Genomic DNA, 24,102 nt, shown 5'->3' with positions numbered 1-24,102 from the left:
TTCTTCCACCTGATGACCAGCCACAGACTCTCACAGACCCACAGAGTTGGGTCAATCCTTGGAAAGCGGCAGGTCCTGATGCCTGGTGCTCAAAGCATGTGCAGGGCGGCAAGATATGGTCGTCACTGACAATGTAAACTTGTCACTGACCCAGGTACGGTAGTTGTTCCCACATGTCTCAAAACCACAACCATCCTGCCTATGCCAACATATGGTTCTGCAGCCAACATAGATGAATTCTGTCCTGTGGCCCTCACCCCGACTACCATCAAGTGCTTGGAGGGACTTGTCATGTCACAGCTGACAATTCCACCAAGGTGCTGGACCAAATGTCACAGGAAGGCACTCTTGGCTGTGGCAATCTGACTGACACACCATACTACCTCAACACTGTTGCTAGTATGATGTTGTATTTGCACCTTTCAACTGATTTACCTTCTACCTATTGATGTCTCTCCACATTAAGTATAGCGAGGCAAAAAAAGGATTTAGTCAACCACCAATTGTGCAAGTTCTCCCCCTTAAAAGGTGAGAGAGGCCTGTCATTTTCAGAATGAGGGGAAAGAATACAGAAAATCCCATTGTAGAATTTTTAATGAATTAAATGGTAATAAGCATTTGGTCACCTACAAACAAGCAAGATTTCTGTCTCTCACAGATCTGTAACTTCTTTTGTAAGAGGCGCCTTAGTCTTCCATATGTTACCTGTATTAATGTCACATGTTTGAACTGGTTATCAGTATAAAAGACACCTGTCCACAACCTTAAACAGTCACACTCCAAACTCCACTATGGCCAAGACCAAAGAGCTGTCAAAGGACACCAGAAACAAAACTGTAGACCCGCACGAGGCTGGGAAGACTGAATCTGCAAAAAGTAAGCAGCTTGGTGTGAAGAAATCAAGTGTTGGAGCAATTATTAGAAAATGGAAGACATACAAGACCACTGATAATCTCCCTCGATCTGGGGTTCCACGCAAGATCTCAAAAATCCCAGAACCACACAGGGGGACCTTGAGAATGAGCTGAAGAGAGCTGGGACCAAAGTAACGAAGACTACCATCAGTAACACACAACACCACCATGGGCTCAAATCCCGCAGTGCCAGGCGTGTCCCCCTGCTTGAGCCAGTACATGTCCAGGCCTGTCTGAAGTTTGCTAGAGAGCATTTGGATGATCCAGCAGGGGATTGGGAGAATGTCCTACGGTCAGATGAAACAAACTCAACTTGTCATGTTTGGAGGAGAAAGAATGCTGAGTTGCATCCAAATAACACCATACCTACTGTGAAGCATAGGGGTAGAAACATCACGCTTTGGGTCTGATTTTCTGCAAAGGGACCAGGACGACTGATCCGTGTAAAGGAAAGAATGAATGGGGCCATTTATGGTGAGAGTTTGAGTAGAAACCTCCTTCCATCAGCATGGGCACTGAAGATGAAACATGGCCGTGTTTTTCAGCATGACGATGATCCCAAACACACCGCCCAGGCAACGAAGGAGTGGCTTCATAAGAATCATTTCAAGGTCCTTGAGTGGCCTAGCCAGTCTCCGGATCTCAACCCCACTGAAATCTTTTGAGGAAGTTGAAAATCCGAGTTGCCCAGCACCAAAACATCCTTGTTCTAGAGATGATCTGCATGGAAGAATGGGCCAAAATACCAGCAACCGTGTGTGAAAACCTTGTGAAGACTTACAGAAAGACTTACCACTGTCATTGCAAAAAAGGGAATAAAAAAAAGTATTGTGATGAACCTTTGTTCTTGACCAAATACTTATTTTCCGCCATAATTTGCAAATAGATTCATTCAAAATCAGACAATGTAATTATATGGATTTTTTTTCTCATTCTGTGTCTCATAGTCGAAGTGTACCTATGATGAAAATGACAGGCCTCTGTCATCTTTTAAATGGGAGAACTTGCAAAATTCGTGGTTGAATAAATACGTTTTTGTCCTACTATATATTTCATCTTTATTTCTTTGCTATATGGATCAACTGAGATCAGTTAATTTCCTCTAGGATCAATAAAGTATCTCTGATTCTGAGATTATTATCTATCTATAAACCGCATGCTTATGTGTTTGATAAACTGTAATGAGTTTAATTGATCACCAGACGGCAGCAAAAAGCTACTGCAAGATGCCAATAAACATAAGAGTTTAGAACTGTGAAATGCACTTGCATGGAGGAATTTTTTTCGTGCGGTGTTTTAAAACGGGTTGAACGGAGGAGATGAAAATTACCTTCTATTTCCAGTGTGCAAGGCTTTAATTAGTTTGTAAGGGGAAATACAAACATTGGCCCACTTAGAGGGGATTTGTTCCGGAGCAGCGGAAGGATCCTCTCACGGCGGCCCGACCATTACCTGCAGTGACGTCACAGTTGAACCCACGAGCGCTTGAAGAAGAGGAGGAAGTGAGTGAAGGACAAGTGTGTGGCGGAAGGAGGAGCGGCGCACTAACAAGCCGCTGCAACACTCAGCTTGCCGGGGAGCGGCTCCTCAACCTCCGCCGGACACTGCGCCGCTGGAGAGCTGCTCCGGGAAAGGTCACCTCACCCAGGTAAGGGCCGGAAACACCGTGTCACCTTGCTGCTATTACCGTGGGAATGGAGGCTAAACATTTTTTTTTCTTCCCACCCATGAATCCTTCTCTGTGCGAGCGGAAAGAAATCCCTGATTCAGCCCTGAGACACACTAGTTTACTTATGAAAATCCAAATATTTAGTTATATTCAACTTTATGCCGCGCTTGACTTAATGTGAATTCAATTCAAATAAAACAAGTTAGAAGGTGCCCGATCTAGAATCGTGTTTGTGCGCCGGACAAATGCGCGTAAATATGTGCGAGGTCCTGGACAATTGTGACGCAGAAACCGGACCATTGCTTCTCGCCCATTTTGCTGAGAGCCAGTGCAGTTGATCGAAACGGGGAGCCCCTCTATAGGTCACTGGTGGTATTTTGGGGTCTTCCACTCATCATATACAACTGTTACCCCAGCTGTTTCTTTATTTCCAATGAAAGTCACACTTTAGACATGTCCCCTCTTGTGCTTTGCCTCTCTTGCCGTTACTTCAACAATACTTTGTTGACTCGTCCTCAGACTCCTCCGATGTTGTAGGAGCAGAGATCAGTGGGCCCTTGCAGATTGACCGTGGGAGGACATGGCTCAAAACCTGTCCGACAGCTCCACAGCTGAACAGGCTCCCCTCGTTGTTGAGAGCTGTTTCACCACAGTTCTCCATATATCTGAGCCGGGTGACGAAAGCTTTGAGTCACAACCCCACAGCTCCCCCGCATCCCAGCCCGAAACATCCGCACCCCAGGAAGATGAAGTAGATGCGTTGGTTTTGCCTCAAAGGGTCCTTCTAACCACCCAAAGTCCACTAAAAATTGGCTCCCACCAGCTCATCCCCAAGAATTTATCTGCAGCCGGCCGGCCGAAAAATCGCCACCACACCACTGTGGTGACCTTCCCACTAGGATTGGAGAATTCAAGAAGTGGATCCCGAAGCCGTCATTCAACTCAGGGACCCGATGTGTCATGGGAGGATTATGATAGTGACGGAGATGGTTTCGCACTGAGGAGAAATCGTCGAAACAAATCGTACAGGGCGGCCGTGACCAGTCTGGATATTGAAGCCATAGCAGCGGGTAAAGGAACGGCATCCGCTCTGAAACCTGTCAAAGAGGGAAGAACGTCGAGTCCTGGTCCAGCCCGTAGTCCTGCACGCAAGGTACATGCCCAGATCAGAAGGGATGAATTTCTTGGCTACTTTAATGACAAACTTACCTGATGGTTAGTATGACTCGACTTAAAATAATCGATTCATCCAACCAGATGACTGTTTAAATTCTTGTGTGAGTTTAAAAACGTGGCTCAGTCAGTACACATTAGTTCCTCTGTGGGTCGTGGTAACAATACTTCTAGTTGTATTTTGACATGACCTCTCTCTGAATCATTGTGATAATTGTATGTTTCGATACATTTTTTGTAAATCATCTGATTAATGTCTCTGGTGAGTAAGTCTTCAGAAGATTTTTTTTTTACCTTAATATGCCAAAGATAGGAGTTACTGAATTTCTTGGGGAAAAATGTATAGTGATCATTAAGGATAATGTATTCCACATTAAACTTGTCTTCTAGCGGACTCTGGGAAGAAAAAGGAACAAGAACCGTGGATCATTCAAAGATGGTATGTTCACTGATGTGTCACTCTGTCCACTTCTCTAATTTTGGCTGCATGAGTGCAAATAAGTGGCAAGTTCATTTTTGGTTCGAATGTGTTGGAGTTATGTGCTGCACAATGCCTATTGTCAGTGGCAAACTGGAATTGATTTGTGAATGCCATCTTCCCAATTTCCCCCATCTTAGTAAGGATCCCCTAAGTTAATAGCAGAGGGGAGAACAGGAAATCACTGTGGACATTCTCCGCATTCTAAGTGTCACATTGTTGTGTCTTGAGTATTGAATTATACCGACCTGCAACCTCAGCTACTTCTTTTGTCTTGAGCGCTTGAGTTACAATAAGTTTCCAGCGATATTTATATGGTTGACAGTGAGGCTCAGATGAAATATCCCTGGTCCGAAAAGAACGAATGATTTAAAATATTTTGGTCACTGACTAATTTTACTCCATTACTTCCTCACATTTGCCATTCTATTGGGCTAACTTGAATAACATTCATCCCTGCAAAAAGCCTTCCATCTTGAAGATTTGAAGATTGGCTTTTTCTGAGTTTTCTGAGAGAGTGGTTGACTCATTTTGATGGATGGTGATTTGGGAGGGTTTTCTTTTTTTACTATCCTCAGTTATAGTCTTCATAATATCAGGGACCAAATAATGTTTAACCTTGACCTGGTGAATCCACTGTCTTGACACTTCTTTATTATTGGATTTGCTCCTCAGCGACACCGCGCCTCTACCAGGATGTCCGTGAGCGAGGGCTGCATTCAACTAATCAGGATGAACTGCTTGATGACTTTGTGGTGGTGGAGCCTCCTGAAGAGGACCAGGGAATTGTGGTGAAGAGCTACAGGCCCGCACAGCTCACATGGAGCCAGCTGCCACAGGTAAGTCTACGCTTGCACTCACATTGACACAAACACAATGAAATTAAATATTAAGATTTCTGCAAAAGTGCTGGAGGTGATAATATCATAGAGGGAAAGTCAACACACAAGCCTGTGATTCTTCTCGTCATTTCTTTGTTGAGTTGTCATCCAGTTGCACATCTCACTTTATTGCATCATTTTTTTATGCATCATTTATTATTATTTTGTGAATCTTATTGGTACCATCCCCATTTGATTTGTTTCCTACACCATGGAGCAGCACTACAATTCCGTTGTCTTTTGAAACACAGTGTCAGTAAAAGGCTATTCTATTGTCAACAAATGTTGTTTTGAGATTAATGTTTCTTATAGTTTGTGTAAGTGAAGTTTAACAATTAATTTCTAAATCATATTAGGACTTTGCTGTATATCCATCACATTGAAAATCCTTTAACTTAAGTATTGTGCATGGCTTTATTTGAATATTTAAAACCGCTAAACAGCCTAACTGTTGACATTCTGTCACAATCTACAACATATGGTGCAATGATTTTGAAATTGATATTTTTCTTAGTTCATGTATTATATTTCTCTACAAATTTACTTCATATTGTGAATATTTTGAATACTAAAATACCATCTTAAAAATAGTTTCTATTTAAAAAAAAACGTACATTTTATTGTTCATTCATTATTCATTTGTTTGTGCGACATGTCTGAATTTTTCCATACTGGATTACATGATTGATACACACAGGTGTAGAAAAAAGGGACTTACCTATACATCTCCCAGCTATCTGTGCCACCTATACATTAAGTTTCATCAAATGCCACCTGCTCTTTAAGAAACACTGATTAGGTTCACACTTGATATGAGAGGATTTTTCACTGGGTGACAGGATGGAAACATTATTTTTGTGTCATTTTAAATTCTCATTCAAATCACATCAGCCTGAAGGAACTTAACCCTGTGTCCTTGTTGCATCTCTTCCAAAGGTGAAGGACACGGGCATCTTGAACCTGATCACCCCTCAAGAGAGGAAGAGACAAGAAGTATGTACAAGTAGAATCATTGTGTTTTGAATTCATTTGTATGTGCAGCTCTGCATTCATTGCAAAACCATTGTATTGTTTAAGACTGTCTTAATGTTCGTCTTTGTGCAAGATTCTAATTCTGTTTCACACTCAGGCAAAACTGTAGAAGTATATAATATAAAGAACACTGCTCTACAGAGATATTCTCAGGGGGCTGGAGATTTACTTTTAGGATAACTTTTTTGGGGGAAATGGGGTAAAAACTGACTCTATGTTGACAGGTTTTCACTCCTGCTCTGTTGTCTGTTCATATATTGAATTATATGGGAGGGGCATTGATCTGATTGATATAATTCTACAATTATATGTATTTTTGCAAATCAACTCCTCCACAATTTGTTTTTTTTTCTTCCTGAAGATGACAAAATCAGTTCTGGTGTCTTGTGCTCAATCCAAGCTTGGGGTAGAGAGAAAATAATCTGTTACAGCTACAGCTGGTGCTTTTCTTTCATGGGGTTTTGTCATGATTCATTATAGCTCATTATGTTACACAAAGGAAATGCAACAGGCTCATATCTTGACTCAATAACTCAAACATTATTTTTTGTTCGCCGCCTCCTAACTTTCCACTTGTTTCAAATCCCACACCTTTCAAAAAGGATGACTTTCCAAAGCAGAGACCGAGTTAAAAATGTTGCAATGATAAAAAAGCACATTACATTTCAGCAAGAGGAAAACAAATAAGCATCATACCACTGAAGTGTAAGCATTTTTTCTGGTCAATACATTTCCCCTCTACTCCTTCTATCCCCTTCAGCAGTGTGAGAGTTGATCTTATGTCAATATCAAAGGTCCACCCTGTGTGCAGTTCTGTGCCAAAATAAAGCCGCACCCTGTCTTTGTAATAGCTCCAAGGTCTCATCTGTTTGTGCTCTTTGTTTGTGACCCGATGGGTCTAGTTGTATTACTGAATATTTTTCCAAACTTCATTTTAAAATTCATATATACTGATCAGTGAATGAAAGCATTTAAAGCGTGTTTTAGACACACTGAGATTTACGAAGACATTTTTGACCTTACACTGTACTGCTGAGTTGTTGGAGAGTCCTGTCTAACAGACTGAATATCAACTATCATCTGTTTGTTTTTTGTTTTTTTTAACTTAATGAAAATACTCATGTCAATGGCAGAAGCATATTTACGCTTATTTTGCAGGAAACATCAGATAAAGAGAGCCATTTCATGTTGCTTATGTGTTTTAATATAGTTATTGTTTTGTCTGCTGGTTTTTGGTTGGACTCACACAAAGATAATCAGTCCTTTTATCCAGCAATATTTACAAATTATTGTGCAGTCACTTGAGTCTGAAACATGCTTTTTATTAATCAAAACCTAATAAATAATGTGCTGTCATTTGTCAGGCCATTTTTGAAATAATCACATCAGAGCATTCATACCTGCACAGCCTGGGAATCCTGGTGCGTCACTTCAAGAGCAACGAAGCTCTGAGGAAAACGATGACGGCCACAGAGCACCATCACCTCTTCTCCAACATCTCTGTCATCCATCAAGTCAGCAAACGGTGGGCACAACTCACTTTCAGTCTCGCTTGTGTGCCTGCATGTGTGTTGTATCCGTATGTTAAAGCACAATGAGAGAACCTTTGGAAAGTTACATCATTGCCGAGAGGAGGCTGCTAAAATGCCCATCCTGTTTTCCGTGGTTGTTGTGTATTTGAGAACTGTATATTTCTTTTAAGAATAGTGGAATAGTTTCCCTTGGTGTGTTGTAGTGCCTTGGGCTCCTTCAGCATGTTAAAACTTGCTACCCAAACTGGTTCTACTACCTTGTTAGACTGGGTGGTTTTCTGAAATTTTGAAGATAGCATGCTTTAAGCTTCCTATGTTGCTCAGTCCCTTCGTCTGCTCACGTGAATACTTGAAGAAACCCAGAAAATGTCTCCCTTTGATCCCCTTTGTCTTGGTTTTTCTCTATAACCAGATCTTCGAAGGCATAAAGTAGAACATTTTACTGCAATACCTTTGCAGTAAAATTGACTCTTAAGTTGGGCTGTTTTTTGTGTCATTTTACTCCTTTTTATAAGGCAATGTACAATGGCGTGTTTGAAAGTCAACCATCTTTTTTTGATTTTGCTTCAGTGACACACTTAAAAGTATTGGCAGAAGGAGTTTTCTTGATGTTTTTAATAATTAGGTTTTTACCAGTAGTATGAGTTTAAAAAAAAGATGATCTGTGTGCTTCCCAGATTGTTGAGACTGAGGGTCACAGAGGAAATGAAATTCAAAAGGGGGTTCTGTTTTGTTTTAAAAGACACAGACTCGCTTTAATAGAACACTGCTGTTAAAAAGCTGATGTTGGGAAACACTAGAACTAAATAACCTTAATCTGACCTATGAGACTTATGTCCCTGTACCCCCTGGCCTCCCCTAAGCCCACTAGACGCTTTTACCATGATCATTCAAAATATTCCGTGCAAAGCACTGAATAATCTTAACAGATCGTAGGGTAGGATTGAGTGGCAGCCTTTCTGATTGTATAAGAAAAGTCCCGCAAAGGCACATAGAGCAGCACACACTGGAAAACCGGGCCCGCTGGATGAAATACACACATATGTTCATAGTCATCCATGCTATCTATCCCACTAGCTTCCACTACATGTGAAAGGGTTATCAGTACTCACTTTTTGGAGCCAGGTTAAACTTAAATGTTTTATTTCAATAAACTGGCTGAAATTTTAATATATAAAGCAAACTTGGACCATAAATACATTTTTATTTAAAGTTGATCAGATTAGGTGCTCTTAATCTTTACTCTTCTTTGGCCTTCATTGACATTTTCGCAATGCTGTTACAGTACTGATGTCATGATGTTGCACTGGGTTCTGTCCCATTTATTTTAGTCTACAGTGCAGAAACATAGCAGCTGTGCAACCCTTCCAATTGAACCAATAATAGACATGGGCAAGGAGGATAATGCTGAAGACACAAGTCAAAATGATGACGAACAAAGACACAACGAGGCAAGAGTCGGCCAAAGCTGTTGGTGTCTGTGCTGCAGTTGCGTTACTATGCTAACAGTGAGAGCATCTGTTGTGAGGAGCTCCACTTTTTGTCATCGGCTGTTCAGTGTAGATTTAGGGCCTGCTTTGTTGACCGGCCAGGTGACTCGTCGTCAGCTTCCTCTGTCATCATGCTGGTGCCCGGCCTTTCATCATCAAATGCTACTTCTTAAGACTGTGGGTTGTTGACATCCTCGCAGGAGAACACCCAGCATCTCTTGTCTGTGGCGTTTCTTCAAGCCGGCCTCACTTGTTTCCCAGGGACCTGTATGTTTGTGAAAGAAAACTGTAGGCAATGTGTTTGATGTCCATTCAAAATGGCACCCATGAGCTCTTTCAGCAGCTTAGGTCGGCTAAATGTGTCCAATTCATCTGGATAGAAGCAGCAAGACACAGCCCCGGGTCCTTAGGAAGTTGTGTACGTCCACAAGTTTCCCGCTTCTGTCTTCTCTTCTTATCCCTTGGAAAGCTGTGTAGACTGGCATCAGTCCCTGTGTTTCCCTTAGACTGGAATTTATACCCAAAGCAGCACAATGTAGCATTATTACCATATATACCATACTGAGCGGAAGTTAACAAGCCGAAAGCCAAAGTTAACACAGGGTGACCTATGGATATCATAAAACCGGAATTCATTGTGTTAGTAAAACAATGGCTGCAGCTGTAGGTTAAAATATGTGTTATTAACATCTTTTTATACGTGTATAACATATGTGGGCCTGTGAATGGTTGAAACTGGCTGATCAATAGTCCAGCTCTTTACATGTGGTATCAGAGTTGGGATGTTGTGCTGCAGACAAGTTGAAGCATGTGCAATGTGTGAGCCGTATGGAGGCTTCACACAGGCTTGGTGACTTCTGCATTAAAAAAAATAAATAAATAAAAACAGAAATCATGTGAAACAGTAGTATGTGTGCACCTTTTGTACTGGAGCAGTTTGGTTGAAGGTTGGAAGATGAATTGCTATCTGTATTACCGTGTATGCAATCTCCCCAATGTGAGGCTCGTGCAACAGAGTACTATTACTACAGTCAGTACACGCTCTGACTCCCATTCCAACAAGCCTGGCTGTTTGTTGTCAAAAGCACTGTGGACCCATGAAGTTTGTTTGTGCTTTCTTCCTCAAAAGAATCCCACAGGGAATTGCAGACATATGTATGTGTGTGTATATATATATATATATATATATATATATATATATATATATATATATATATATAAGCATATACATACATACCCAAACACACACGACCAGCATCAAATGCACTCAGTTGTTCACTCCTAAACCAAGTATTCTGCACAAAGTGTCACAAACAAGTGTAGTTGTAACATAATCTCAGCCCCACTCCAAACAGGATAATGCCTGCAGAAAGGCTCCTTCACAGTTAAGTGACTAGGGTGTCACCATCTGTTGTTGATAAAAGCACAAAGTCTGACCCTATTTCTTTTCTGCTCTCAGATGTATTCCTGTTTGTCGAAAATGTCTGTAAACTGGTAATGGCAGAAAAGGGATACAGGGTGTCTTCCTTTTTGCCATGCCTCTGAAACAGAAAATACACTCCAAAGTTGCCATGATTCCTCACTTATGTTAACTTCCAGTGATCTGTCTCTCTTTTTCTCTCTCTCTCTCTCTCTCTGCCATAATATGAGATAGATGATATTGTTTCAGTCCCCTCCGTTTATTCCCTCCACTGCAAAGTCTGTGTTTTCAGAATATCTGTTGGGATGTTCATAGTTGTAGTAACCCTCATAACCAGCCTTAACTAGTAAATATTAGCCAGTGACAAACCATGACTTTTCACTTTATTTCAAAAAATCCTTAAGTACCACTGTCTAGGTGGAATGACATTCATTTTCAGTCTTTTTGTCATCATAAAAAACAGTAATTGTTGCATAAGGATAAGAATTCTTGAGGGACAAAGAATGGGTCTTGAAACTGTTGTTTTTTTTTCAGAACCTCAGTGATCACCATTACATACCTATGTTTGTATCGAAGGTTTAATGAGAGTCATTGATCCTAAAAGTTCTGTCAAAAGACTGACACACAAAACATGATAGGGAAGTTACGGTATAAAAACAAGCTCCCAAACTTGTGTTTACTTTAATGGTGCCACAATCTTATCCTGAATTTTGAAATCTTTTGGAGCAAAGCATTGTGAGTCGTCTTCATCCTGAATTAGTTGTGCGCATGCATATAATTAGGTCTGTGGGAGGGAACCTATTCTTGCACTTCATTACAAACTTCTCACTCAATTTTCAGTTTTTTTGAGGACCTTGAGCGGCGTCACTATGACAACCCGGTGATCAGGGACATCAGCGATATAGTTCAAAATCATGCTGCACATCATTTTGATCCCTACATCATCTATTGTTCTAATGAGACCTTCCAGCAGAGGACGCTGCAGAAACTTCTGTGAGTATCCGGAAAAAAATGCTACGTACAGACTTTCCTTAGGAAGAAAGAAGCATTTACTAAAGTCATTCAATTTGTTTCCCCAGGACCAGGAATGCTGCATTTAAGGAGACCTTGAAGCAAATTGAAGGGAGCAGTGAATGCGGAGGCCTCCCAATGATCTCTTTCCTTATTCTTCCCATGCAAAGGGTCACCAGGCTGCCGCTGCTGCTGGATGTCAGTTTATTCTTGTGGTAACAAAAATGAAGTGACGTGAGCTTTTTGCAGGTGTTTGCTCAGAGAATGTTAGTCTGTTCTATATTACACAGACACTTAGTATTTTCTTGTGATTTTAATTACATCCTAATCTAATGTGATCACAATTTTGTTGAGGTTGACACCTGTTAATGTTGTTTGCTTGATTAATTTTTTTCTGTTCAAGAACAAAAACATTTTATTTATGTGTAAATTCACATAAACTAAAGGTTTCTGTGCTCAGATTTGTAGCAGGAGTATCATGGCATTCACTAATTTACTCTATTTGCCATGCACCATGCTTAAGATGAATCTGCATGGACTGAGAACCTGTATTGTTGTACACTGACATGGCAATTAAGACTACATTTTACTGGACTGATTTGTTGGGGAATTGAAATATGTGGAAATGCATCATATAATTTTAGGGTTAGATGGAGAAGGTTGATTCACTGTGCGACCCCTGAAGGGAAAAGCTGAAAGGAGAAGAAGAACCATCATATAATTGAGCTTCGCATGACATAATTAGTGAGTGCAGTACAGATTGCAAAAGTAACCCTTTTTCATTACATGCAATCTAGAGGAAATGAGCAAATAATAACAATAATATATCCATTATTAATCCTCATGGGGAAATTAATTCTTTGCAATTAACCCATCATGGATGAACCACGAATAGTAGGCATGCTGTCAACCAGCGCCAGGGGAGTAGTTAGGGGCAAAAGCCAAGGGGCAAATTAGTAAGCACATTATACACAGAAGCCGAAAAACAATGCAGAAAGGTCTTTTGACATCAAAAGAGGTTAAGTAACACTTAAAATTAAATGAAGAAATAACGCAGGTATCCTGTGTGTGGCTCATCTCACTGAACAACATAAACACTTGTGTTGTGTCCTCAGACAATTTGCCAGAAAACTCCGGACAAGACAGCGGAGTACTTTGCTGCAGTGTGGGCTTTCAATGCCATCAGCAAGGTAGGCTTACTTCCACCAGCAAAACACCTCTCTATTAATCCTTGGTCATAGTCCATATCACTTTAGTGCTATCATTCTTATAATTATTTTTTGACAGCTTGTTAGCAGCTGTAATGATGGCGCAAGGCGGATGGAGAGGACAGAACAGATGTACACCATCCAGAACCAGATGGATTTTGGGAAAATCAAGGTATGAGACGATTAGAGTTCACATGGTTTTGCATCAGGGTCCTAAGGTTGCACAGAGAGTTGGACACACTTTGTAACTTGGAAAACAATGCAGATTATTCTCTCCCATGTAGTAATGCAGCAGGTCTAGTGCTGCAGACCGTATTCAGCTTTTTCTAATCCTAAGTTTAAACTTGTTTTCTCGTAGCCGTTTCCTTTGGTGTCCTCATCACGCTGGCTAAAGAAGCGCGGTGAACTGGCCGTCTGCTCTGATGAGCTCAGCATCTGGAGGGCGTTTAGCACAAGAAGCTACTACCTCTTTCTCTTCAGTGATGTGCTGATTGTGACAAAGAAGAAGGGGTCAGTGAGACTGCAACACACTGCTTTTACTACAATAATAATATCTCACTTAAAGTGTCCAGGAATATGAAATACAGTTTGTAGTGAGCGATTCCAAATCCATTTTACTGTCATGTTAAATAAACCTTTGAACCATGATCAGCTAGTGACCTTTGTCAAAAATGACCCAAAGTTATTCCCTGGTGATTCCTTTGGAATCATCAGATCCTGTTGCTTGCTCACAAGGACCACAGAAACATAGATGATGAGAGCGAGAGCAGGGATGTGGTCCATACATACCTAAGATTCTTCAGTCTTGTATTCAGCATGTCAGCTTGGCTGACTATAGCTGTCTGTTTTGAGTTAGGAAGAGACCAAACAATGTCAGCTCAGATTAAGGAGTTTCTCACAACACTAGTTGTTTTTCAGGATTGTAAAGCAGAGACTTTGACCCAATCCTCAGGTGACAACATCTAGGAAATCCTATTAACATGTACACAAGGAATGCTTTGCACGTGTTGTAACAATACAGGTTGAAAGTGCAGTTAGAATAGCTATTATAATGAAAATATGGCTTATAACGCATGTCAAATGAGATATCAAAGTTTTAAACTAATTTAAACATGTTTGTTCAGTGACGAGAGCTTTGTGGTGATGGACTATGCCACTCTGGAACATGTGGAGGTGAATGTTGGGGAGGACACAGAGGGACAGAGTTCTCCTCCTGCAAAGAACAGCTCCAACTACTATCTGTCCTTCAAACTGCAAATGAGCAAGAATAGTGAAGGGAGACAAGAGCAGACCTGCCTGGTGGCAGAGTCCAGGTACTGCACAACACCTTGCTGTACTTTCAAATATACTTATACACTGCAATAAAGAATTCGAGGGGATGCCAAGTAGTTTCATGTAGAAGGATTTTTAATCAAATCTTACTTGAAATTCTGTCAGTCGTGTGTGCGAGTGTGTGTGCGTGCACGCGCAGTCATTCTTGCAACATTGTTATTGATGTTCAAATTGCCTGTTAGCAATTTGAAAATGGGATCCTGTTGTTTCATTTTTTTTAATCTAAATCACATGTACTTCTAAGAGCTGGAAACCAAACGTAATGTTATGTGTTTGGTTCCCTCTACTGACCGAATGGTGACCACCAACCTGAAATTTTTGCAAACAATAAAAATTGAATGAGACTTTTGGGATTGGAGTAACAGATGACAATGGTCAGTCTCTCCCCACTATTTTGCAGGGTAGACCGGGCTCGTTGGATAGTCGCTCTCACAGAGCATAAACAAGAAGGGGACTCAGCTAGTAAGGATGGTGAGTCAGTTTTATTTACCAGTGTAAGGTTTTGAAATGCACTTCACCATGTACAATTTTCTTTGAGTCTTCCTCTATAAATTACTTCTTTATTATGGAGGGCTCAGCTGTGAGGCAGCGCAACAAAAACAGATAGTTTGTTTTATTCATTTTCCATTTCATGTGAGTCTGTAACTGTTTAAAATTCAGTTGTAATCAGTTAGTATTTGTTTTTTTCCCCCGACTCCCCCCCTGACCTCACCCTACTCATAATTTTTCTGAAAACAGACCAGATGAGCCAATGAGTGGTCATTAGCATGAAACCAGTGTAGAACCTAATGTGCACATTTAAAAATCGCAATCCTGATCCAATAAGCTTATTTGTCATAATTTAATAAACCGTGTCAAACAATTTTTTTTTCCAGTGTTTTTTCGTCATCGTCAAACCCAAAGGTCCATTACTTACTCATTGTACTGTACTTGAGGCATTGAGGATAGTGTATTCCTAATGAATATTTGATAGGGTAACTACCTTATGAGAAAATAGTGTGCATCTTCTTTAGTCACGTGTTTTAGAACATGATCTTAATTTCTTTTGATCAAGAAACATCCTAAGAATTATTGTGATTTATTGACTCACATTGCCATATGCCAATGTATTTAAGGTCTGCCACAATACGAAGCCACCAAAGCTTACATGCCCAGGGAGCCAGATGAGCTGGGGCTCCAACAAGCTGAGCTTGTCATCCTTCTGCAGAAAGAAGAGGGTGAGCTCTTGGCTCTTTTTCTCACATGTAAACTACTGCCAGATCCTCACACTCAATCACCACCTTTTCTCATGAAACTTCCTCCTTTTCCTAGCCTGGTGCTATGGGGAGAGAATGCGAGATGGAGAGAGAGGCTGGTTTCCTGCCAGCTGTGCCACAGAGATCACCAATCCCACAGCCATTGAGAACAATGTGCAGCGAATGAAGCGCCTTCGCAAAGAGACAAATGTTTAAGTGATTTTTTTTGGCGTGGGGGTCAATCCACTTGCTGTCAGTTGACAGTGTGAGGCCCAAGGTGTTAACTTTGTTCTGGTATCGAACACAGCAACAGAATCTGCATGGACAACGGTTCAAAAGTTCAGTACCAGCAGAAAACCGAAGCGCAGAACACTCACAAATCAGCCACGGGTGTTGCCAATGGAGTAATCTATAGTGTGGGGTTATAGATATAACAGAGGCAGGGCCAATGTATCATATTGGACAATAATAGTTCTTTTAGAGCCATCTGAATTGCAGATTTTTTTAAATAATCCTGTACAGCATTAATCTATTTTCTAATGGATGTAAATGAACAGTACAACACTCTGGTTTTATATAACATTAAGATCTACAAAATGGTATTTTTCTCTATATCCTTAAATGCGTAGCTGCATGCTGATAATGTGAGTGTCCTCTTGCACTTTGCTTCTCACCTCAAGAAGAACCTGAATCTCTTACTAATCTTTTGTCGCCTTATTCTATCAAACGTGTCAATTAGAGAAGCTCTTTCAGTTGTCCTGACGTGACAGATAAAACTTTATCTACTTGCCATGTTAAATTCACTATACACTATACATATGTAAGTAGTAATTGAGGTTGGTTAAATTTTTTTTTCCACAGCATCTAAATTTACTGCTTTGGAACTGGGTACTGCATGAACTTGGCAAAGTTACTTGCCAATGGCGCACTTGAACAGTGTATTAAATTAGTCTGCCAGATGATGGGGGTATTATTCCAAAAAGAGGCCAGGCAGACAGTCCGGCTGACTTGAAATTATACCAACAGGCCTGAGGCATTACATGATTTTATAATTTAATTACATCCAATTAGCAGGTTAACAAGAAAAAGAAGTTATCCATTTCCTTCACAATATTTTCCTGATTCTTTTGGGAGGGAGATAAACCGCACCCAATTGTTTTGATGAGCTAACCAATGCCTTAACTGTGGCAGGTAAGTTATTTGCCATGATGGCGTCTTTATACAGTTTATTGACAAAAAAACAATGTGACTGGACACCTGTGACTTTTAGCTGCAGCCTTGTTGATGCAAGTGGCTTTAATGGATATTCTGACAAGCCATCACCAGAATGACTGTCCCACTCTGGTTTGGGCTGTGCACATAAAATCCACCCACATTTGAAAACATTCTGTTGTGAAATCTGATGCAGGCAAAGCATTTGTAACAGCTACATTGTGACCTTACAAATGAAAAAAAATTAAATAAAATCAAGGTTTGTGTTTACATCACTGTTTCAAGCCTATTTACCAGCAAGAATAAAGCACTCAACTGTTTCTGGTTTCTGGACTTTTATTTGAGCTTGCATTTTGTTAAAATGTTTGAATACATAAAAAGTTATTTAAAAATGTCAAACTGACCAGATATCAAATTTTCTTTAAAAACCATTTGGTGTAAAAACTTAGGACAGATTTAGAAAAACATGTTGTTTCCCCAAAACATTTTGTAGCTGTCACGTAAAAATAAGGAAATAACAGGTCTGCATAGATTCTGCAGGCAATCGGTGGTAATCTGGTCAAATGCATGGTGCAAGCTTGTGACGATCGTCAAGTCAAATCTTTATTGCTCAGATCTTGTTTGATGTTTCTTCTTGTTGACAAAAAAACTGCAAGGAGAAATTAAAAATTCAGTCCAGTGTTAATCTGTATTTTCAGTTCACAATTCAGAGTTCCCTCAAATGCATTATCATCCAATCATAATCCAAACCCGAAAGCTGCTGGTCATATGGAAGTGAGACAATAGCATGTGGCTCTATCAAGCCAGACAGTTTGCTTTATCAAATCCACTGCATACCTCATGCTTTGGATCATCCAGTGCAATGTCAAAAAAGCTAGACAGGGCCACTTTGAAAAAGTTATCTATTCTACTAGAAAAGGGGAACAGAAAAAAACTTTGTTTGATTTTGAAGATCTTTAAATGAGCTCTGCACAGAACCATAATACGGTTCAACAAAGTAAATGAACACAGAAGATTGAATCCAGAGCAAATACTCACCCGGACGATGGTAAAAGATGGTAGGTGCCGGTGGGCAGGATGATTCCTACTCAGCCCCACCCTGCTGGGCCTCGGGAGCGGACGTTTTCTCTGCAGATGGGTCACCTCCTGTCTTGGCCTCCTTTGTTTCCTGGCCGGGTTTGCCGCCTGTCTGTTGGCGTCTGCGGCGGTAGTTGAAGTTACGGCGATAACGCCGCTGACGGGGCTGTTGGTTCTGACCACCTTCACCACCTTGATTTTCTTTGTCCTCTTCACCGTCCCGCACCGGTCGAGGACGGGGTGGACCCCTGAAGTTAGGCAGTAAAATGCAAAATGCACTCAGTGCAGCCAGTTCACATTATAAATGGTGAAAATAAATGCCTCCCACAGAGACAAGATGCTGGTTGGGAATTGGCAGACAAGTCATGCATACTTGCTCACAGACATATACACACACACATGCACGCACGCATGCTCACACACACACACACACACACACACACACAGTCAACAGCAGAAAAAAATGTATATATATATTAATAAAAAATTTCGGATGCATAGCAGCAGTTTGAGGTTAGGCTGCAACAAAGGTATTTCTTGTGCATAAAGGCACTTCAACTTTTGGGAAGCAGATCTGACTAGGTCAGCTTGGCAGGCCTTATTGCTGTCAATGCAAATGAGAGAAATGTCCTGAAATAGTTTCGAGCAGCATCTTTGGTTAACTAGCGACTGAGTTGGTCTTACGAGTAAGTAATCCATATTCATTTTAATCCTTTTCATGTCATAGAAATCACAATTCCATTGCAATTGTGAATTTTAATATCCCCACTGTAGAACTAAAAAGACTATTTATTCTACTGATCTATTCTAATCTATTGAATTGTGTTTTTTTAATGAGCAGTTAATTCTATGACAGTAAGGATACAATAAAAATAAAATCAAAAAGATGAAAGAAGAACACTTCAAACATTTAAACATGTGGAATAGCAATTTTCCTGACATCACAATACTAAGTGAAGAGGGGCCATCACAGCAGCTGCTAGTGACCTGTGTGACTGTGGCACTATAAAAAAGCCAGACAATGCATTTTCAATACTGAAAATATATATTTTATACTTAAATGGCTGTCAACTTCAATAAAACGAACCACATGAACAAGTTTCATTTGAAGGCTCTCTGGTCAGCTGACTGCTCAAATGTGGGCAACAGACTTGGTCTAACACACAGTAGAATGAAGGACCGTAAATGACAGCATATCTTTCATTGTTTTATAATGTAAAAGGCACTGCATAAAGATTTTTTGGTGCTATATATATTAATGGTCAGCAAAATCCAACATTATATCCAAGAATCTGAAAGCCAATTTGTTTACCATTGTTGCAGCCCTGCGTCAATGAAGCCAACATGCAAACCTTGGTCTGAACCTTGGTCGGAAGCCTCTGGTGTAAGTCTGCCTCACTGGTTTGTTTCCCTGGTCTGGACCTCCCTGGTTTTCATCTCCCTCACCTGCCTGTAAGCAAACATGTCAAACAACTGACACATTACTTTGAAGATGCAAAATTAACAATTGTAAGAGAGCATATTTACACTACCCAGTTTAAGAGCTCGTGTAAAGGGCCCATTTGAATTTGCAAAAGACTGGCAAGACCCCCGATACACCGAGCATTGTGTTTCACAACCACATCAAAAAGGAGTGTTTTGTAATGCATGACATCAGCATACTAAGGGTTCCAACTTTGTCATAGGTTGCCTGAGTGCCAGCTTCAGGACGTTAGCCCTGAAGCAGTCTTCCCTTCTCATGGTACATCGGTGTACAGGTGCCGGCAGCCGAACAGTCTACGTACAAAGTATGGTGGGTAGCGCCGTCTGCCAGGGTATGTGGGCCTGCGTTGCTGCTGCTGCAAGTCTCCTTCAGGGGCACTCTCTCCCCCGTCTCGACTGCCTTTGTCGCGTCCCCCACTGCTTGCCTCACCCTCTCCATCACTCTGGTAATTCTCTGGATAGTCTCCACCGCGGGGAGGGCCCCTTCTTCGAGGGTAACGTCTATAGCGGTTTCTGTCAGCGGCATACTTGCTTCCCTGGACTGCAACACCTCCTGGGCCGGTGACATTTGCTGCCTCTGCTCCCTGTAGACATAACAATTAATATGTAATTCAAAAGAAGAAAAATGATGAACTGAGAAACCAGATAGAATCAAATATTTGGAATTAAGTTAGTGATGTCACCGAAATCCAGACAGTACCTTCTCTCCCTCAACTACATCAAATTCCACAGTTTCTCCATCGCCAACACTACGAAGGTATTTTCTTGGGTTGTTCTTTTTGATGGCTGTCTGAAACCGCAGAAGTTAGAGATGAGATTTTGTGTTCATTTAATACGAAACATGATACACCCGATGCATTCCGTCAGTCAGAACTTACCTGGTGTACAAAAACGTCCTCTTTTGTATCATTCCTAGATTAAAAAAGAATACCAATCCATTATACCTAGTCAGCAGTACAATACAGTTTGTGTGTGGACAGATTGCATCCTGACATGCAAGTGTGAGGATTAATTGGGTCCTGAAGTAATAACAGCATGCAGGCCAGCAGACAAATCGTCTGCTAGCATTGTAAGCAAATCAAAGCCATAATAGGATTGTGGATGTCTCTCCACAGACAGTAAGGGTCTCCATAAAGTACATTTGGGGTAAAGGATCACTCACCTATTGATGAAACCATATCCGTTCCTTACATTGAACCATTTGACTGTACCCAGGACTTTTGTTGCTATAAGAGAAAATATCAAATCAAGATCAAACATTAGCTAAATTAATTTACACCCTGTCCAGAGATATAGGGGTGTGTATGCGAAATAAGGTGAAAACTATTCTTTTCATAGCATCAGCCATTTCTGCTTAATCTTTGTGAGGTACAAGACCTCGGACCTTTCCTGATGGGAAAAGGCAAGGGACTCAAATGACAGATGATGAGGACCAACCAATCCCACAAACATTGTTGAAGTTATATTTAACTCGCAACTGTCACTCTTTTTATAGTGCTCTGGGTGCCTTGTGCCAGCTGCACTAAGGGTGAGTTATCCACCCAGAACACATGAGCCAATAATTACTACACAAGCAATGGTCCAGATAGAATTTCATTCAAGTTACATTATCCGAACCAACTGTCTGAAGGAACTGTGTACATATGCATAACATGATGAGCACGATGATGTTTTATAAGCTAAATATAGGGTCACAGATGTCATAATCGACCAATAGCTACAAACCCACTGCCCCATTTTAAGATGTACAGCTGAGTACTTGAGAGTTCACACGTGGTGATGTCGCGCCCGGATATGTTAGCAAGTAGCAAGTCAGGCTACCGAGATAGCATGGCTAACTGTCTCAACCATGTGGTTGGATTGGAGCCAGCAAGCGAAAACTCCCGATGCCCATGGAATAGTTTATAATTCAAGAAATGTCTTCAGTTTTAGTAGATAATATGCATTCAGTTGTTGTTTCGCCTGACGAAAATAATTGAATTCTAAATGAAAGTGTAAAGTCGGTCGGCGGACATTTTGAGTGGCCCCTTCAGCCATGTAAATAGCTAACGATAGTTGGATAGGCTAACGCTGCATCGTTAGCCATACACACCGTTGCTATTGAGTAGCTAAGGTAGGCCGAAAGGATGTCGAGTAAAACAGGTTATCATTGAGGTTTTCAAATTGATGCTTGGGAAACTACCCATGTGTGAAGGCTCACCTCTCCCAGCCAGTTTCGAGCCTTGGCGTTTATTTTAACTGTTTGGCCAGAAACCTGTCAATACGTAGCCTGGGGTTTTCGTGTGAACAAAGGGACGGGCAGCGACTAGCGTTAGCTTGTTTTCGACGGCATAGTGTATTACGCCTACCGATTATTTTGAAATGATTGGGTACTCCATGATTATAAGTTGCAACACTTTGTGCTATGAACGTTATACTATCACCACTGCGATCGCCCCGGAGAGACGTCTCTCGGCTGTAAACACGGTTGTAACTCCAACGGTTGTACTTGTTACGGCCAGCCGGCAACATGGCATTCCGCAGTGCTTATGGACGTTGGAAGGCCGATGAACCGGACAGATTACCCGGCTATCAATGGTGGATTATCGTTTGCTTCGTTAGATGTATATAATGCTATAGCTGCTTAATATTAGCAAGCGTGTGTAATGAAGTTGTCATACTAAACGTTTGAAAAAATATACGAGATCTTAGATTGATGTTACCCATTCTGAAACTGACATTTACGATTTTTTTGGTCCCATTCATCATCAGCGCCGAGCACTCGACGTCAACGGAGAATAATAATTATCCTAAAAAATGTGTCAAACACAAGTAGTTGATTGATAAATATCTACTGTGATTTATCAAATACGTGGATTGTGTACAGCTATTGCTGGCAAAAAAACGCTTCGCCAATTCAGCTCACCACCAATTGTAAACTGCATGCTAGGTAACTGCAGTGTCAGATTGTTAACGTTGTGATTGACTAGTTAACGTTAGCAACCGCCACTTTGGTGCATTGCTAGCCACAACTGCTAACTAGCGCATTTACAGAAGACTTACCGATGACCTTCTTATCTCCCGCGGAAGCTGCGGCTGCCGGGCTGGATGGGCTCTCCGCATCGGCAGCAGGCTGCGGTGGTGGTTGTGTCTCGGCCTCGCTGCTCATGGTTACTACTGGTTGGTAATGGCTTCAGCCGGCGGCGGCTCTCTGCTGTGTTTCCCGGTGCTAGATGGTAACCTGGGCCGGCGGTGGTGGGGGGCTACTGCCTTCGGGCTCTCAGCTTTCCTCTCTCCGCTCCCGTTGCCGATCGAACTGGGCAGAGCGTGAAACTGTGCCGGCAAAAGTTCCTGGCTGAAAGGCCGCCCAGCTAGTTATCTGATTGGATAGAATCTGTAACGGAAAATGTAAAGCCTTTGTATTGGCTACAACAACTGTCAATATAATTTTAAGGAAAATGATTGGGTATCAGCGAAGGCACCTGTCTACGTAACATCGCTTGCATATCAAACCCAGAAAGGCCAGTAAACTATGGTTGATCTTGTGTCGTATTCACCAGAATGTACAAATATCCACAATAGAAAGGCACCTTCAAACAAATGCATCATTAGTATATTAAAAATCCTATCACGTCTTTCTCTGATAATGTCTAGTCCGTATTTCATTCGACGCAATGTGATAGGTAACTTATTTTCATGCAATACAATTATGCTGAGGTCACAGTAAGAGGTTAATGGAATGAGGCTTTGACTGAAATATCTTCAGTATAAAGGTGCAAGTAATAGCGGTCACTCTAATTGTAACCTATCGGATCAAATGTTCAGTAAATTATTGATAAGTAGGTAAATTAGTGTAATGAAATCAGCCTATTGCATTCAGAAGGCAGCGTGTGGTATATTGTTAAAATTCTGAATCATGACAAATTGTAGATATTGGACTGAGAGACATGTAATATAATAAACTATTTCAACCATTCGGATGGAAAGAAATTCATGCAGCGTAATTGAAATGCTCATCTATCATTGGTTGGACGTTCAGCTTGACCTATAAGACCCCAAAGTTCTGAATAATGCTACTTTTCAACATCAAGATTACACCTAATTATATTCTTCAAAATAAAATGATTACTTCAATCAATATTTCAATCAAGTGGGTGTCCACTTGGACAATAAACTGGACTGGACCTTAAACACCAATTCCATCTTCAAGAAGAGTCAGAGCCGCCTGTTCTTCCTCAGGAGGCTCAGATCTTTCAAAGTCTGCAGGACCATGCTGCAGATGTTTTACCACTCGGTGGTGTCCAGCATCATCTTCTACGCTATTGTGTGCTGGGGCAGCAGGCTCAAGACAGCTGACACCAACAGACTCAACAAGCTCATCAGGAGAGCTGGATCTGTCCTGGGAGTGGAGCTGGAGTCTGTTGTGCAGGTGTCAGAGAGAGGGATGCTGAGGAAGCTCCTCAGCATCATGGACAACTTCCAGCACCCCCTGCATGCCACACTGACATCCTGTCAGAGCTCTTTCAGTTGTAGATTGATACCACCAAGGATCTCCACTGAACGCCACAGAAGGTCTTTCCTACCTGAGGCTATCAGACTTTTTAATTCCTTTTCCCTCAGCCGCAGGGAATCTTCAAACCTTTGTACTTAAGACCTTAAAACACTGATAGCCTTAACCTTGACAATTTATATTTTATTTTATTTCTTATTCTCCCTCCTTCCTACTATTATCTATTATTGTTATGTTTTTGCTTGGAACTCTGGCACAACAATGTCCGGGATAAATAAAGTTGTTCTCATCTCATCTCATTAAGTATATATTATAATGCTTCAATGAAGACGTATGCAATGAGACTTCTCAACAACTTATCTTGATACAATCGTGCTAGACGCCGCACTCCACATCACATTCTACCTTCTCGAATCTTCCCGCTCCCACTCCCCTCATCTCTCTCCACCAATCACCAGACCACATCC

The 24,102-nt window shown here is 41.2% G+C and overlaps 2 protein-coding genes across 4 annotated transcripts; one reads left to right on the top strand and one right to left on the bottom strand.

Annotated features, from left to right (window-relative positions):
- The first annotated feature begins 2,412 nt into the window (after window positions 1–2,412).
- arhgef16 (Rho guanine nucleotide exchange factor (GEF) 16) lies at window positions 2,413–16,906 on the top strand. Of its 2 annotated transcripts, XM_086141828.1 has the most exons (15): window positions 2,413–2,562; window positions 3,103–3,736; window positions 4,147–4,195; window positions 4,910–5,073; window positions 6,052–6,108; window positions 7,512–7,672; window positions 11,430–11,582; window positions 11,669–11,798; window positions 12,716–12,790; window positions 12,888–12,980; window positions 13,167–13,318; window positions 13,933–14,121; window positions 14,541–14,611; window positions 15,256–15,357; window positions 15,452–16,906. In XM_086141828.1, exons 2-15 carry the CDS (start codon window positions 3,164–3,166, stop codon window positions 15,589–15,591), a joined length of 2,109 nt encoding a protein of 702 aa, XP_085997954.1. In that variant the 5' UTR covers window positions 2,413–2,562; window positions 3,103–3,163; the 3' UTR covers window positions 15,592–16,906. The 2 variants fall into 2 exon arrangements, 1 of the variants encoding a protein (XP_085997954.1); XR_015104381.1 differs by lacking the exon at window positions 14,541–14,611.
- On the bottom strand, window positions 16,906–22,448 carry ybx1 (Y box binding protein 1). 2 transcript variants are annotated; one of them, XM_086141830.1, is made up of 8 exons: window positions 22,189–22,448; window positions 20,309–20,372; window positions 20,025–20,058; window positions 19,847–19,936; window positions 19,449–19,730; window positions 19,029–19,114; window positions 17,626–17,912; window positions 16,906–17,236 (listed from the first exon to the last, which is right to left on the bottom strand). In XM_086141830.1, exons 1-7 carry the CDS (start codon window positions 22,292–22,294, stop codon window positions 17,672–17,674), a joined length of 903 nt encoding a protein of 300 aa, XP_085997956.1. In that variant the 5' UTR covers window positions 22,295–22,448; the 3' UTR covers window positions 16,906–17,236; window positions 17,626–17,671. The 2 variants fall into 2 exon arrangements, with proteins under 2 accessions (XP_085997956.1, XP_085997955.1); XM_086141829.1 differs by having other exon boundaries at window positions 19,017–19,114; window positions 22,189–22,447.
- Between the last annotated feature and the right edge of the window lie 1,654 nt (window positions 22,449–24,102).

The sequence above is a fragment of the Fistularia commersonii genome, chromosome 34, assembly GCF_037954325.1.
Source record: "Fistularia commersonii isolate RoL2024-O1a breed Wild chromosome 34, RoL_Fcom_v1.0, whole genome shotgun sequence".
NCBI classification, from domain to species: Eukaryota; Metazoa; Chordata; class Actinopteri; order Syngnathiformes; family Fistulariidae; genus Fistularia; species Fistularia commersonii.
Note: the sequence above shows the minus strand (reverse complement) of the source record. Positions and strands in the feature narration are given on the sequence as shown.

Coding starts and splice junctions, on each gene's coding strand:
- ybx1 (XM_086141829.1), bottom strand. CDS start 22,294: ATGAGCAGCGAGGCCGAGACACAACCACCACCGCAGCCTGCTGCCGAT. Junction 20,059..20,308: donor GGATATGGTTTCATCAATAG/GTGAGTGATCCT, acceptor TTTTTAATCTAG/GAATGATACAAAAGAGGACG. Junction 19,731..19,846: donor ATGTAGTTGAGGGAGAGAAG/GTACTGTCTGGA, acceptor TTATGTCTACAG/GGAGCAGAGGCAGCAAATGT.
- arhgef16 (XM_086141828.1), top strand. CDS start 3,164: ATGGCTCAAAACCTGTCCGACAGCTCCACAGCTGAACAGGCTCCCCTC. Junction 3,737..4,146: donor CCCGTAGTCCTGCACGCAAG/GTACATGCCCAG, acceptor CTTGTCTTCTAG/CGGACTCTGGGAAGAAAAAG. Junction 6,109..7,511: donor AAGAGAGGAAGAGACAAGAA/GTATGTACAAGT, acceptor GTCATTTGTCAG/GCCATTTTTGAAATAATCAC.